Source organism: Nyctibius grandis, chromosome 16 (genome assembly GCF_013368605.1).
Source record: "Nyctibius grandis isolate bNycGra1 chromosome 16, bNycGra1.pri, whole genome shotgun sequence".
NCBI lineage: Eukaryota > Metazoa > Chordata > Aves > Nyctibiiformes > Nyctibiidae > Nyctibius > Nyctibius grandis.
Genome location: NC_090673.1, coordinates 7,016,680 through 7,031,452, shown reverse-complemented (window position 1 = coordinate 7,031,452; position 14,773 = coordinate 7,016,680). Strand labels below are relative to the sequence as shown.

The window sequence follows — 14,773 nt, the reverse complement described above, 5'->3', positions numbered from 1 at the left end:
AAGAGGAATAGCAGAACGAGTCCAAATCTTGAAAAGAAGTTATACTGAACAGTTCCACACCTGCAAAAGGATGATGAGCTTGCTGAACTTCAAAATGTCTTCACTGTAACTTCGAAATTAGAGTGATTCCTCTACATACACACCCCCCTGGCCAATTCTACTTAACAAGGAAGCTTACCTGTACCACTCTAACAAGAGTTTCAGGATATTTCTGGAAGACATCTTGAAAGGCACTTGCTGGAAGTCGCAATATAGTGGACGGAATGGCTGCTCGGGCTGAGACCGTTTTATAAGGAGCAGGGTGACCCTAATAGAAAGTTTCAGAGACACAAGGTTAATCCACCAATTATCTGACCCAATTCTTCCCAAATTTCTACTTTGATATTGTATATGCTTGACAGACATCATCTGACCACAAAAAGCCTTGAACTTATGCTCCATGACCTACAGGTGGTGTAATGAGGGCAGCACGGTCAGGTGAATTCACACTGGGAATTTCACTAGCATTAAACAGAGACAGAGGTAGAGAAATAAGAGCTACAAGAAGGTGTATCAGGTTCAGGGGACCTGGCTGGTTGGTCTACTCTGTTACAGTTTTATTACATACAAAGCCAGGCTTCAGAAGTATTTCAGCTTCCAGTTATTCAAGACTGCAGAGAAATGAGGTTTTGTTGATTTTATTATGTGTACTGACGACCAAGCTATTTCCTGCAATAACAATCATAGACTCACACAATCAGCAAAAAAAATATAATAAAATTGTATAGTAATTACATACATAATGAAATAAGACAAAAACCAGGCAGACTTCTTGTGTTCTAAGACAGAGATATAATATATATATATTCATAGATATGGCTATGAAATATTCCAAATGACAAAGCCAAACAGCTTCTCTTTACTGGAGATAAACTGGGTCTAGACCATCCTGAGTTGCTCAAAGAACAGATGGAGAACTAACAAACCAATGAAAGATAAAACTGTAAGTGGGCAGAATACAGAGATTTTTACACGGGAAGGTCTGCCTCTGGTTTAGGATTTTCCCCCTTGAATCAAAATAGATTTTACCAAAAATCTACTGCCAAACACTTGGATAAAAAACTCCAGACAACACTCCTCCTACCCCATTAGTAAATGCTGAAAAGAATAAGTCATGAATACATTTACTAATACATGAGACACTGATTTAGCCAATATTTCTAAGATAAAAGGAGTGTTTTTGTGGTACAGAGCAGGAGCTAAGGAAGAAATGGAGTTTCTACTTTAACACAGTCACAGCTTCTGAAGCTTTCATTCCTCCTCAGCAGCAGAAGGCAAATTTTTCCAAACGCTAAACACACAGATGCTAAATGCTGATTACAAACAGAAAAACTTGCAAGTCTTCCAGCACATCAGACAGCTGAACACAAGCACTGCAAAAGAATTTCTGCTGAAAGAACACAGCAAAACCAAACAAGATACATTCTGTACAATGATAAACACTCTGTAAAATAAAGCTACAGCTCTGTCTGCCTTGCTAGTCTGGAAGCCACGATGAAGCAGATTCCAAAATTAAATTAAATTAATTGGAACCAACTTCTTAATTACACCAACTTCAGCTGACCTTTTTATAAAATCTATTATAAAATAATAGCTTTTTTTTTCAAGATCCTGAGGGATTTGAAATTTTAAATATCTCTGACCTACAGTGCAAAGCTACCAGGTGTACTCAGTTTTTCTGAGTGTCTTTTAATTAAGTAAAGAAATTAACAAATTACACTCCTGTGCCTTTTGCTGCACCAAAAATTAATGCAACATTCCTATTTTTCAGGCCAGTTTAAAGACTAACTTCAGACAAAGAAGTAGTTTGGAATTCTCCTTATACTCAAATGTAAAGGAAAATTTATATAGTCTGCTTTTAAGTACATACATCACTATAATCAACTGTATTTCCTATACCAAATACACAGTGAAAAACTACAGAAATCTACTAAATCTTTAGTTGCTGGACAAAGGATAAATATTAAGTTTAACAGTGTTCCATAACAGTTACTCAAAAGGGCAAAATAAGCACGGTATATCACATTTATATGGTCTACATTCTACCCAATAAAAGTGTTTGGTGTTTTTTCTGAACAGGGCTTGTTTGAGGATACACCAATGCTGACAGTCTCTCAGAAAACCAGTTTAAGGATAATAACAGATAACGACACAGCAGCCTTTTTTTCTCTAAACAGCAGCCTACCGCTCCAGTTTTTCAGCATATCATTTCTCCTTTTCGAAATCCCTGCACGAGAGCAGCCTGCTTTTGACAGGGCCAACCACCATGTTTAATTGGTTTGGAACATGCTAAAAGCTGTCAGAGGAACACGAAGAGGAAATGTTCCGTAATTGTCAGTTCTCTCAAACATAATCAGCTGCACACGGAGAATACCACGTTTAAATTACAATATTTTACAATCGCACACTGAGGTCACCAGGAACAGTTCAGTTATAATCAGCAATGAACTAGGAGTTTTTCAACAGAGAACTTTTCGTTCTCAACACGGATAACTATTTACTTCTGTCTTGCTCTAAGAGTTGTGGAGTAATTAAATATTGCAGGTAACCAATGTCACAGCTATAGTAGTTGAATCCAGATGACAGCCAATGGCCAAATCCAAATGAATTTGGTTAAGACATCTGCTACAAGAGACACAAGTGCCTTACACTCTCCCACTTGGAGGGGTAACTCCTTTTTGTACCCAAAAATCTGGCATATTTTCTCTATTCCCACTGCTTAGATTTCATCTTCCTCCACACTACACCAGCACTGCTGCAACCTAAAGTTCTTGCAGCAATCAGTTGCTCCTTCATAACCTCATCTTGTCCACTGTCATTTAAACAGACTTGAGCCCTGCAGGCTCACCTTTATCCCAAGTGTTTTTTCAGCTTCTTTTAATCCTCAGACTTTCATTTTCTCCCCTCAGTCACTGGCAATTGATCAATATTCCTCCCAGTTTCTTCTTTTTCATTCCAGCTATGCCACCTGCTCAGAGTTTTCCAAATACCATCTCCACATGGAGGACAAAGGAAGCCTAACACCCAAAGCTCTAGCAATCAGCATCAAATGCTGTCTCTATTTGTCCCGTTTAACTCTGAATGAAAATTCCCTGTTCAGGAAACAGATCTGACTGCACACAGGGGTAGAGGGAGCACTCGGCAACACCTTCGGCAAACACTCACATGGACATCACCGATGTTCAGTTCGGAGACTTCTTTAATATTTGAGGCAGTATCAGCTCAGTATCAGATTAACTACAACACAGAATTGTTCCAAAATACCAGGAAAGGGCTCGCATCTACCTGGATTCAAAGCCTTCAATTTCTCCTTTGAGTTTTGAGAAAGCAGCATTTATCTGTTCTCAGAACAAGTGAAACACAGAACAAGTCTCTTAGGTCACAGCTGGTACCTTTGTATTTAGTAGATCTAAGGGAACTTCTCAATTTAAAAAATTGGAAAACTAAATGAGAAAAAGACAACTCAAATCCTCTCTGAATACTTTATTTCTTCATGTCAGATCCATGTCTGGTGGTATAGTAAAACTTAATTAAGGTCATGGTATCTGCAGGAAGTTCTAAGACTCATTCACTAATTTGGAACACCACTGAGAAGTCTCCTCTATTCTGATCAATGCTACTTTCTCCCTCCTTGCCCATTTTCATGCTACTCCTATACCTAAAGTCAGCAAGGAGTATAAAACGGAGGAAAAACAGAAACAAAACAACCAGTTCACAAAGCTGTGAAACAAGGGAGAAATGAGAAAAAATAAATGAGAACAAGTTACTTTAGCAAAAAAATTTGCAAGGTTTTTGGTTATATACCATTCTGCACACTGGTAACTCTTTTCAACACACTTTCAATAATTTTTATTTTCTGATTTACCAGTGGTATAACTAATGAGAAAAAAAATGATAGAATGAGAATTAAAAAAACCCAAAACCCACACAACACAAAATGAATAGCAACCACCCTTTGAAAACACAAAGCCACAAACCATTGTTACACAAGGATTTCTTCCTGTTTATTCAAAAAGAACATAGGAAAAGAACATGACTAGTATTCATGTCCCTGTACGATGGTCCTGCTCTTTAGAATATTAAGAAAATTCACCGGTGAAAGTAACAAGGGCAAAGATACCTATAAATCTGCTATTAATATGGATCCAACAGCAAGAACTAGACTTGTACAGTCCAAATTCTTCACATGCCATTACTTTCTACAGAAGAAAGCGTGACCAAGCTTAAAAATTGTTTATCACTCCGTGAGCTTTATGGAAATTATAGAGATATATAGATACATGCTAGCATCTAAAAGTGGCAAAGAACACTTTACAGAATCACTAAAATGACTTACACAGAATAACGTTACCTTTTAATGAAAGGAGACAGCCAAGCACAACAGAAACATTATACAAGGTCAAATATGAACAACTTATTGATTAGATTATCTTCATCCCCTCAACTATCAAAATCCTTCAAATAAGCACTTCAAGTGCTTTCGTATTATTGACAATGACGAATTCACCGCCTTTAATTTAGGTATTCCTAAATAGAAGCACCGTGACAACTTCAGCAAAACCATCACTGTAATTCCAACTGAAACAAAATCCACACTACTAATTTGTGCAATAAATACGACCCGCTGGCATTTAGCTCATCTTGTCACCTGCCAAAGAGCACAACCTTCAGATGGTTACCAGCAACATTAACGTATTAAGAAAAAATTAAATCCATCAACTGGTTTCACAGTATAATTACAATAATAACAACTGTCAGATTTATTCTCATTAAACTAAATAAAAATAAATTCAGTAGGTAACAAATCAAACAGTGTGAAAGCCTGGACTGGGCCCTAACCTAGTCGTTGTCCTCCTCCTGACTGCTTTGTGACCTTGAGCAAATCAAACCATACCTCACTTTTTCAGCCATAAAAGAATAATTCAAATCCTGCTGCTTATCAGAAATAGCCGGTGTTACACTGTCAAGCATACACATTTCACAACCAGCTTACACACCACAGAGCTAAGTTTATAGCTGTGAAGGCCTGGGAGGAGGAAAAGAATTGCTCAAAGAAACATTTTCCATTCTGATTCTTTCTTAGCAATATCCGAAGCCCACTTCCCCTGACAGGCTCTGTGACATAAAGCAGCACTGCAGAAAACCTGCACGTTCAAGAACTTACCGTGATAACATCAAGAATGCTGAGAAGGCTGTGGACGCTGTCTCCTGCCAGCACCTCCTTAACAACCACTTCTGTTCCATCCTGCAAGTGTAGGACAGGAGATTACTGCAGGCTCACAGTTGCATATTTGGCATATATGGAGCATTTCAGAAAGCTTCACTTGCTCTCATTCTCCCAGTACTCTGAGGAGCCCTAAAAGAAATGGTCCCCCATTATAACTTGGATGCTTGTGTTCTCTCTGCTCTAATGGAAATGTGCTAATTCAAACCATCAAAGTTTTAAACCACCATTCTAAAAGTGATAAATTAAAAGAAACTAGAAGTCAGTTTTATCTAGGTGGAAATGTGACCTGCTTGTCTTTGCTACGTAACAACCACTAAAAGAAAAAAAAAAGCTTCCTTCACTGTGAGACAGAATTAGCTCCCTTTATCAAGGGATTAGGGGACAAGAGGTAGTACGAAACAAACAACAGCAAAATGCAGAAATCTACAGAAGTCAGCAAATTTGGGATAATTTACAAAAACAAAACCCCTGCATTTCCAGTCACCAGAAAACTGTTCACATGTTAAGGCTAAACACAAAGTTCAGTCCGGAAGAAAGGCAAAAAACGATCTAAATTGGCAGAAGGGATCACAAGGGCTAGCACTCAACATTTTAAGACTCACCCATAAAACAAGCCATTATTTCTTTTCCCTGTCTACCCAAAAGTGAATCTGAATCTCCCACCTCCCAGGCAAAGCTGCTAACTACTATGCTAGAATATTATGGAGCGAAGTGTACTTGGTCTCTCCTGCTCTGTACACCCAACTGTTTTATATAACTACCATCCAAAAGGAGAATGTTCCCAACGCTCTGCAAAGCCCGTCTTGCACCCTGTCCTCCCTCAATAACTATGCAACTAGAGCACGTGAGGACATTTCAGAATACCTGATCAGCATTGTGTTTCGCTCTCTCATCTAAGACAAGGGGGACCACAACTCAAAACCTTGATCTTCATAAATATCATGGCCCTGAAGGGTTGGAAATAATCCTTTCTGAATCACTATGATTCAAATGTCTAAGTTTAATCAATGCTTAATGATTCATGCCAACCTATATGCTATACCAACAGATTTATCTCAAGAACCACAGATCAGTTTATTCTTACACTTTCTTGAATGCAAACTTCCAGCCTGCCATCCTGCACAACATAGATGCTGTTGTCCAGCTGCCCAGGACGAAAGATGTATTCACCTTCGTGCAATTGCACAAAAAACATGTGCTTGCACAGTTCCAGGAAAAGGGGTTTCTCAAAGTGGCCCAGGACCCTGCAGGAAAGAAAATTCGGTATTAGCCTTTTTCCCTTTTCTGCAAAGGGAAACCTAAAAATCGCCACTGCCCTTGGAAAATCTTTCCTAAATTAGCAAAGCCCCCAGGCATGAACAGCAGAGGAAGCCCAGGGTCAGTCATTGCATGGCAGAAGTAGCAGAACTCCCCGAGACAGTAGTGCATGAGCACTGTAAAATGCTGAAAATTAGATATTGGGAGTTCCTTTTTGAGTAGCACTCCGAGCAACGCCAGCAGGCTCAGGAGGAGTATATCCAGTCTTCCTCAAGCAAACACCAGCATGGATTTTGAAAGGGAAAAAATATAAAAACCTGCAATAGATTCACCCATCATATGAGATACGACACCCTTTGGAACTTTCCCTTTTAGTACAGCTACCCTGTCCACCTAACCAGAACACCACAGAAATACTGAAAACAAAGGGAAAAATTCCTGTCATCTGCACGTACTTGTAAGTTTGGAATATTCCACCTCCTGCAAGTAATGTGCAACTGGACTCCTTTGATCCTGAAACTAGTCAGTCACTACCAGGCAGACAGAAATACGAGGCTTAAATCTGATCATTCTGTGCACAGCACCAGAAGGGCCCTTCATACAGCTCCATTAGCTCACATTTGATGGATCAATCAATCAAATTCAACTGCAACATCAATTAGTCATAGCAGATCATAATTCCACAGTAGAAAGTTTAGATGACTTAAATAGCAGTTTTATTACAGTATGTATGACCTTCAGGACTAAATTATATCATAATTGGGAGAAAAATGAACCTATACAAACAAAACCAAAATTACGGGTCTGAAGATCTCATCCTCTTTGTTCTGTCAGCAATACAAACACTTGGCTGAACAGCACAAAGACCATCTCTTCCTCTCAACCCACTGAAGAGGTGTGAGGGTTAAGTTGACTTTGATTCTGTTTGCAACCTTTTCAACCAGTGAAATAAAAGATTCTGCAATTTAGAGAGCTGTCAATATAGTATCCAATTAACATTTTACCAATTGATGCCTTTCCGTACCAAAAAATTGTCTGATATACTCTAAAGGGAATTTTTAAAACGTACTAACAGAAATCTGTTCATGTTAGAAAAGCTTTATTATCACTGTCCCCAAATTTAGGCCACTAATCTATATTTTTTTTTCTTTTTTTAAACACTCAACTATTTTTTTAATGTTTCTAGAAAATTAGAAGTCATTTATTCTTTTCTCACTCTGTGATGAGCTTTCAGTCAATTGCTTAAAGATTCTGACCATGCAGTGATAAAATGTAAGACTTGACACAAACTGCCAAATATTTAGATCACTTGAACATACATCGAAAGCAAAATCCAACCTTATCTTTCCATTTAACATTACCTAACATTTTTAAGCATGTATAGGACTTCCAATGGCAAATGGGAATTCTTTACATCAAATTCAGTCAGATCTGCCTCTAGCAAAGAGGGAGGTGGTTCTTTCGGCTGCAGAGTTGGACATTCCTTCTTAATACGCAGAATCCTACAAGGAAAAACAGAAGCCAGAAAGTTCAGTCAGTCTCCTCGTGTGTCTTAAGTACGGGCTGTACATCGACAGCGTAGGTTGACTGCAATACTAAATGCACATCGTACCACGTTACACATTATCAAGCAGATAAAACAGTAGCGTTCCACCTTCCTGCCTTTCTTCAGCAAAACTAGAGACAATGCTGTGTGCATAAACCACTCCATTCCAGCAAACTTCCCGGCAAAATGCCAGGCTGCTGCGCAGCTGACAGGACTGTGAAAAAAACAACAGCTACGGAAAAGCACTATGCTGGGGATAGGTTCCACACCACAAACGACAAAAACAACCCACAAAACCAGCCTCCATGGCATGAATTTTCCCCTTCCCAAAAGCCCAAGTACCTTTTAGCCAAAGATAAAACCCTTGCGCGCTTCCGCATCCTTTGGCGAGGTACAGTGTTCCCAACCAGAGAGTTTGGAAGAGTTGTAACCTCGGAGGAAATAATGAAAACAAAAAACATTTACTAAAAACCAAAACAAACAACAACTCTTAACCCACTAGTTCCAACCCTGCAAAGGATCCAACTCATCTACCAAGTCATTAGAAGAACGTGAGCAGAGTGAAGCACTCATACAAGACCTTGGAGGACTGGAACAACACCTACTCTAGGATCACTTGCCTTCTAGAAAGCAAGTGGAGTATACTTTGATTTTAATAAGCAACTACTACAGTGGCAATGTATAGTAGAGGGGAAAAACCCCTTAGCTATACAGTTCTTGCTCAGGAACACTCAATATCGGGCAGACAAGTAACATTTAAAGCTCCACTACTCCTGTGGCAGTCTGTGATGCCGACAAACTAGGGACTGAGGCATTTTTGAGATGGTGACAAGCAGCGACACAGACATGTAGCAAGGCTTTCACTTCTTTTAACAGTTCCTAAGTGCCACCTTCTGGAGAAATGCATCCACTGCAAGACCAAGAAAACACCTCATTAACTACTTTCAAAACATTACTAGTTCTCCTTTTGTTTCTCCAGGACTGGAATCCCAGGAAAAAGTTTCTCTCACGACAGAAATCTCTAATTAGTTTGGAGGCTCCTTTTTTTTTTTTTTTTTGAAAGTAAAATCTTGGTATTTTATCGAAAATACATGAAGTACAGTCAACAGCAGTTAGTTTGTAATATTCTATGTCTTAGAAATAAAAACAAAAGGCAAGGTCTAAAATCCAAACCCAAAAACTACCTGAAATGATTTTACCATGCAGAATTCTAAGCATCCTTTACTTATGTGTGTTACATATAAACAACTGTGTTAAAGAATAATTAAGAAGTTGCTGGCAACACGCAATTTCCTTTCACTGGGGGCTTTTTTGGCCAAGTTCTACATAAATGCTGAGTTCGATATTCATTGATTTATTACTACCCTCATTGTCTGCAAATATTCTTGAAAAAGGTCTGTCCAAAAAGAGAAGCTATTGCTGTTCCATCAGCAATTCAGGCAGAATTCCAGGAGCTCTGAAACATCCCCAAACTCCAGTGAAGTTTTCTAAGTTGAAGGCCCTGGGCCAGGCTAAGCAAGTGAAGTACTTCAAAACTTACACCACCTCCTGAACTGGATTGTAATGTTTACTTCCCTCCCACCACGCCAGACGCCCTTACCTTTCTCATAATCTTCCGCCCGTAGAACATCACTTTGTCTCGCTTGCGAAATCTGTACTGAGGCACATGTGGCTGAAGTTGTTCTAAAAAAGAAGCATCACATCAGAAACCACCTGCAGCTCTTTGCTAAGGGAAAGCAAAGCACAGGCTCTCAGTTTTGCTACCTCCATAACTGCTGCAGCTCCTGTCTACTGAGCAGCAAGCTCTTGTGGGCAGTGTTTGGAATTTAAACCAACACAAGATATCTCTATCCAGCTGTGGTTAGCCACACTGGACTAGGGAAGAGCTGCCTTGAGGCTCTACCTAATCACCGGAGGAGATAAAAAGGCTCTCTAAACAGATATAAGGATCAGGTAATGTTAATCTCATAAAGGAAACCTCTAATTCACTTGTTTCTCATTACTGTAACAGTGAAATTACAGCAGGGTTGAAATCATTTGCATGCCAATACACTGCAGAAATAAAATCCTCCAGCGTCCTGCATGTGACAGTTATGAATTCTATGTTCAGACCTAAGTAAGTGAATCAACACAAGTTCTTCATCTTTTTAAAGCTGTTTTCCTGCAAGAACCCCTACCTTCACAGCAACCAATATAATCACAAACCAGCACACAATCTACCACATATCGTTACAAAAATACTGAAGATAACTGAGAAAACTGCTTTTAAAACATACACAGTTATTGAGTACTGTCCTTGTTTAGCCTGCACCCAGGGCTAAACAACGAGCAGTTTTTTTATTACCCAATGTCCCTTCCCCAAATGAGGAAGGGAATTGGGAAAAGGAGGGAGACTTGTAGGTTGAAGTTAAACAGATTTAATGAAATAAAGAAATAAATATAAATGACAACACAAAAGAGACAAAACTATACTCATCTACAGAGCACTGGCAAGTTGCTCCAGAAATCACAATTGTTAGAAATGAGGAAGAGGGAGGAGAGGCAAGGAGAGCAGGAAAAGCCCCAGCTCTTCCCAGCAAACCCTCTCTTTTACAGTGAACTTGATGTTAATGATATAGGACACACCTGTGGGCCAGCCAGGGGCAGCTGCCCTGAATTTAACTGCTAAGGACCTTGACCACCATGGCTGGCCACAAACTGAAACCAAACCCCAATGAAACCAGGACAAGTACTTACTAGATCGTTTCACTCTTCTGTAAACGACAAACACAACAATCGCTATAAGCAGTAATGCGACTGCAGCTCCAATCGCAATTCCGGTCAGCTGTGAGAGGAATTTAGGGAGGAAAGAACTTAGTAACTTCTAAAGTTTAAAAATGAAGTACTTTTTAGAGGGTTGAAGAACACTTATCTCAGCAAGATGTCTAAAAGTCAAGCACATTCATAAATACTTAATTTTTAATTAAAACATCACACATGCAAGAAGTCTAAACTACATCAGTGTCTCACTCATGAGCTCACATGCAAAATAATCAGAATTTTCATAAGCTCACATGCAAAATATTCAGAATTTTTCCCCCCAAAGACCTGTGAGCTGATCAACTCAGAGTACATGGGATGAAATAACAGGAATTAATTCCTGCCTCATGCACAGTGACAGCAAAGAAACAAACACTCAGACTTTGACTGTGACTTAGTAGAGTTCCTAGAACTTCCGAGAAGCCACACGCTATTTATGCGCGCACAATCTTTCACCCAGCTGATTACAGCTCTATGTTACCATAGTAGTCTGTATTCTGTCTTCTACAAACTGAAGAATTCGTGTTCCTCCTGCTGGTAACACAGCCTAGCACCAAAAGGAAGGTGAAATTAGTTTCCCACAAGTGGCAAAAAGCCTCCATAAAAACATCTCGATGCCTGCTCTACTTCACTGTATTTTCCAGCGTCTTTCTTTCAACTACAGCCCCCTTTGCAGACACAGGACGTTCAGTGGAGAGGGGTCATTAGTGGTGTCAGCTCAACGCATTCCTAAATAGTCCTAAAACAGGGTCAGTGAGGTGATAACTTTTTTTGATTACTCTGTTATTCAGAGCAACAAGGACAAGAATTGAACATAAAGGACTTCATGAGACTGAGAAAATAAGTAATAAAACAGCTGAATGAATTCACTATAAAAAGAAAATTATGCACATGGGAAAAAGCTCTAACCTCAGGTATACAGTCCCAGACCTGTGCCTACTATTGTTACTCAGGAAAAAAAAACTGGCAGTTGCAGTAGTCCCACAAATGCCAGCTCAAAACTTACCAGAACAGGGGGGAAAAAGCAAACCAAGTATTAGGAACAAGTAGGAAACAAAGCAAGTACAAGGACAGATATGTCCCTGTCCTGGTTTCGCAGGGATAAAATTGTAGATTCACTTTTCTGTTCCATTTGTTTCAGTGTGTGGCCAGCTGTGGGATGGTGATCAAGGCCATGAGCAGTTAAATCCAGGGCAGCTGCCCCAGGCTGGCCCACAGGTGTGTGCTGTGACATTAACGTCACCTTCACTATAAATGGGAAAGCTGCTGGGGATGGGGGCTCTTGGCTCTGGTCTTTTCTCTCTCTCCCCTTAATGGTCACCATCCCTGGAGAGTTTCACTGTTACTATATGGGCTGAGTATAACTTTATGTCTTTTGTGTTAGTATTGATATTGGTTTTCTTATTTTATTAAATCTGTTTAAATTTCAACCCACGAGTCTCCCTCCTTTTCTCAATTCCCTTTCTCAGCTGGGGAGGGGTCTTGGGTGATAGAACAACTGGTTATTGTTTAGCCCTGGGTGCAGGCTAAACAGAGACAGTCCCTCTATAAGTCTCGAGCCTTACAAGTACTTGAATCTGAAGTCCTACATGCAGTTCTGGTCCCAGTCTTTGCCCTTGGTTCCAGATCCAGATGACTTCTTAATTTAGCTTTGCCACCAAGAGAAAAAGGACGTGCATGCTGAGAGTCACCAAACTAGTCTCTCTCATGACGGTCATTCCAGTTCTACAGCATGACTTAAACTCCTGCCTGACCAGTCAACACAAACAGACCCCCATCCTCAGTTTGTCTTCTTTGGTTGCTTTAACACAGCATTTTGATAATGTATCTTCCCAATATTAGTCAAACTAATTCTATCACTATTATTATCAGACTGTTATTAGTGGGATCATAGTGGAAAGTAACAAGAATTTTAAAAAAAAAGTTGAAAATTTGTTAGCCACAAACACAACACATTCAGGCAAAACACAGCAAGTTCCTGGTCTAAGTCTATTGTGGTCACTTAATTTATCTCCCCTTGACAGTGTCAGGGACACGCGCAGTTCTGCTACTATCCAGGCCTGCACGATCTCAAATAACATCAAAAATAGTAGTTGCCAACTGACAGTCACATTGCTGCCACACGAGGAGAAGAAACGATTTCATGAGCAAAAGAAGAAAACACACACGCACAGACTGAGCCCTCGTGCCTCAATACAGAAAAATGACAAGGGAGAGAAGAAATTCAGACCTCCAAGAAAAACCGGGAGGTTCTTGCAAGGTTTCTCACAACCACCAGTGAAAATACAACATTCCCACACACACTTGGCAGGGTATCTTTTCAAGTACTGACAATCCTTTCGGAAAAGCAGAGCAAGCAGACAGGTTGCAACCACACAGATGCTGGAGATGCGTAAGCAGTTATTGTTCCATGACAGCACCTGAGAGAAGTACGAGGTCATGGTTAAGTCAGGTCTATAGGGCCCTGCCATCAGCCCAAGCCTGCAGGACCTCTCTTAGGAGGGCAACTGAAATTCAAGGACTTCACACGTGCCTTACACAGTCTCAAACAATTCTCAGAGACAAAACACATATAGAACAACCCTGAAAAGACCCTCACGCCATTACAAAATGGAGCAATGATATGCTAAGCGCATGTATTAGCATCAATAGCATCTGTCTGCTTTTTCCAATGATGTTGAAATTTCATGAAGAAAATGAGAATTAACAGTAATTAACAAAAATATCCAGCTGCATAAATAAAGCTCCAGAGTACCAAGCACAGAACAAGCAGCTCTGCCGGGAGTTTAACAACTTCACACAGCAATCAAAGGCAAACAGCGAGACAGACCCCATTTCGGGAGGGGAGGGAAACGCTTACCAGTGCCAAAAGCAAGGCCTTAAAATTGGGATTGCCCAGAGCATGGAATGTCCTTGGAGCTCATAAGTACACGGGTCCACGTGCCTCTGTTTTGACTACAGATACTGGATTCTCACAAAACCTTTTTTAACCACATACAAGTAGGCTGTGTGCATTTTTTAGTTCTGAAAATAACTATTTCCTATCATGGGCCTTGTCTCTCATTACTATGAAAAGCACCACGTGCCTTGTTGGACTATGAGTTTCTTATTTATGATTAAGAACAAATGCAAGAAGAGCTGGCTGCCAGAGAATTCTGCAATTCTTCCATCTTTAGGGTAAAAACGCACTGTTGAAGCAAAAGGTACTTAAATTGTATCATTCTGGTAACAGCTTGGAATATGAAGCAGAGTGTGAGTAGTTTGCATTAAAAAAATAAATATTTTTTTTAAATAATAACAAAAACATACACACAAAAAAAACGGGACCAATCTTGAAATTTTTGGAAGGATAAAACTCTCATCAGGAAAAGTTTTTTCAAAATAAAAGCACTGTATCTAAGGACATCACGTCATCAAGTTAGGCGCAGCAGCTTTCAGCTTCTGGAAATACTAACAGGGAAATAAATACCCCCAAAAACAACAGCAAAGCATGTTGTACCTGGAGGCTGGTGCTGTTCCCTTCTTCATCCATGGCTGGAGGTACAGCTGGAGCAAAACTGAAAAAAGAAAAAAGACAAGACAGAGTTAAGAGCTGACCACAGTCTCTAACCCGAAGTGTTCTCAGCTCCCCCACACAAAGCGCACCGGCGCGGCTCTTCCAGTTTGGCAGAACAAGACAACTCAAGGGAAACAACTTGGTTTTTTTTTACTTCCTTGTCCGTTTTTCTCCGTGTCGAGCAACGACACCCAGCACCCCTGAAGGGAGCGCGGAGCTCCCAGCCAGGACAGCAGCCGAGGGCCGCCGGCACACGCAGGACAGGGCTTCGCCCCATCGCCCCAGCGCGCGGCTGCCTCTCTCGGAGCGAAACCTCCCCGCAGAACCGGGACCCGAAAGGCTGACAGCA

The 14,773-nt window shown here is 40.3% G+C and overlaps 1 protein-coding gene across 4 annotated transcripts in view; it reads right to left on the bottom strand.

Moving 5' to 3' along the window:
• The window catches only part of PNPLA7 (patatin like phospholipase domain containing 7), a 117,093-nt gene that overhangs the window by 101,886 nt on the left and 434 nt on the right, over positions 1 to 14,773 (bottom strand). For 3 of the 4 annotated variants that reach the window (XM_068414086.1, XM_068414084.1, XM_068414085.1), the window contains exons 2-10: positions 14,368 to 14,425; positions 11,350 to 11,415; positions 10,806 to 10,893; positions 9,670 to 9,752; positions 8,412 to 8,500; positions 7,885 to 8,025; positions 6,351 to 6,510; positions 5,204 to 5,284; positions 179 to 307 (exon numbers count right to left, since the gene is read on the bottom strand). In XM_068414086.1, coding sequence (XP_068270187.1) covers positions 179 to 307; positions 5,204 to 5,284; positions 6,351 to 6,510; positions 7,885 to 8,025; positions 8,412 to 8,500; positions 9,670 to 9,752; positions 10,806 to 10,893; positions 11,350 to 11,415; positions 14,368 to 14,400 — 870 coding nt within the window. In that variant the 5' untranslated portion in view covers positions 14,401 to 14,425. The remainder of the gene's footprint in view (positions 1 to 178; positions 308 to 5,203; positions 5,285 to 6,350; positions 6,511 to 7,884; positions 8,026 to 8,411; positions 8,501 to 9,669; positions 9,753 to 10,805; positions 10,894 to 11,349; positions 11,416 to 14,367; positions 14,426 to 14,773) is intronic. The other variant, XM_068414087.1, reaches the window with a different exon arrangement.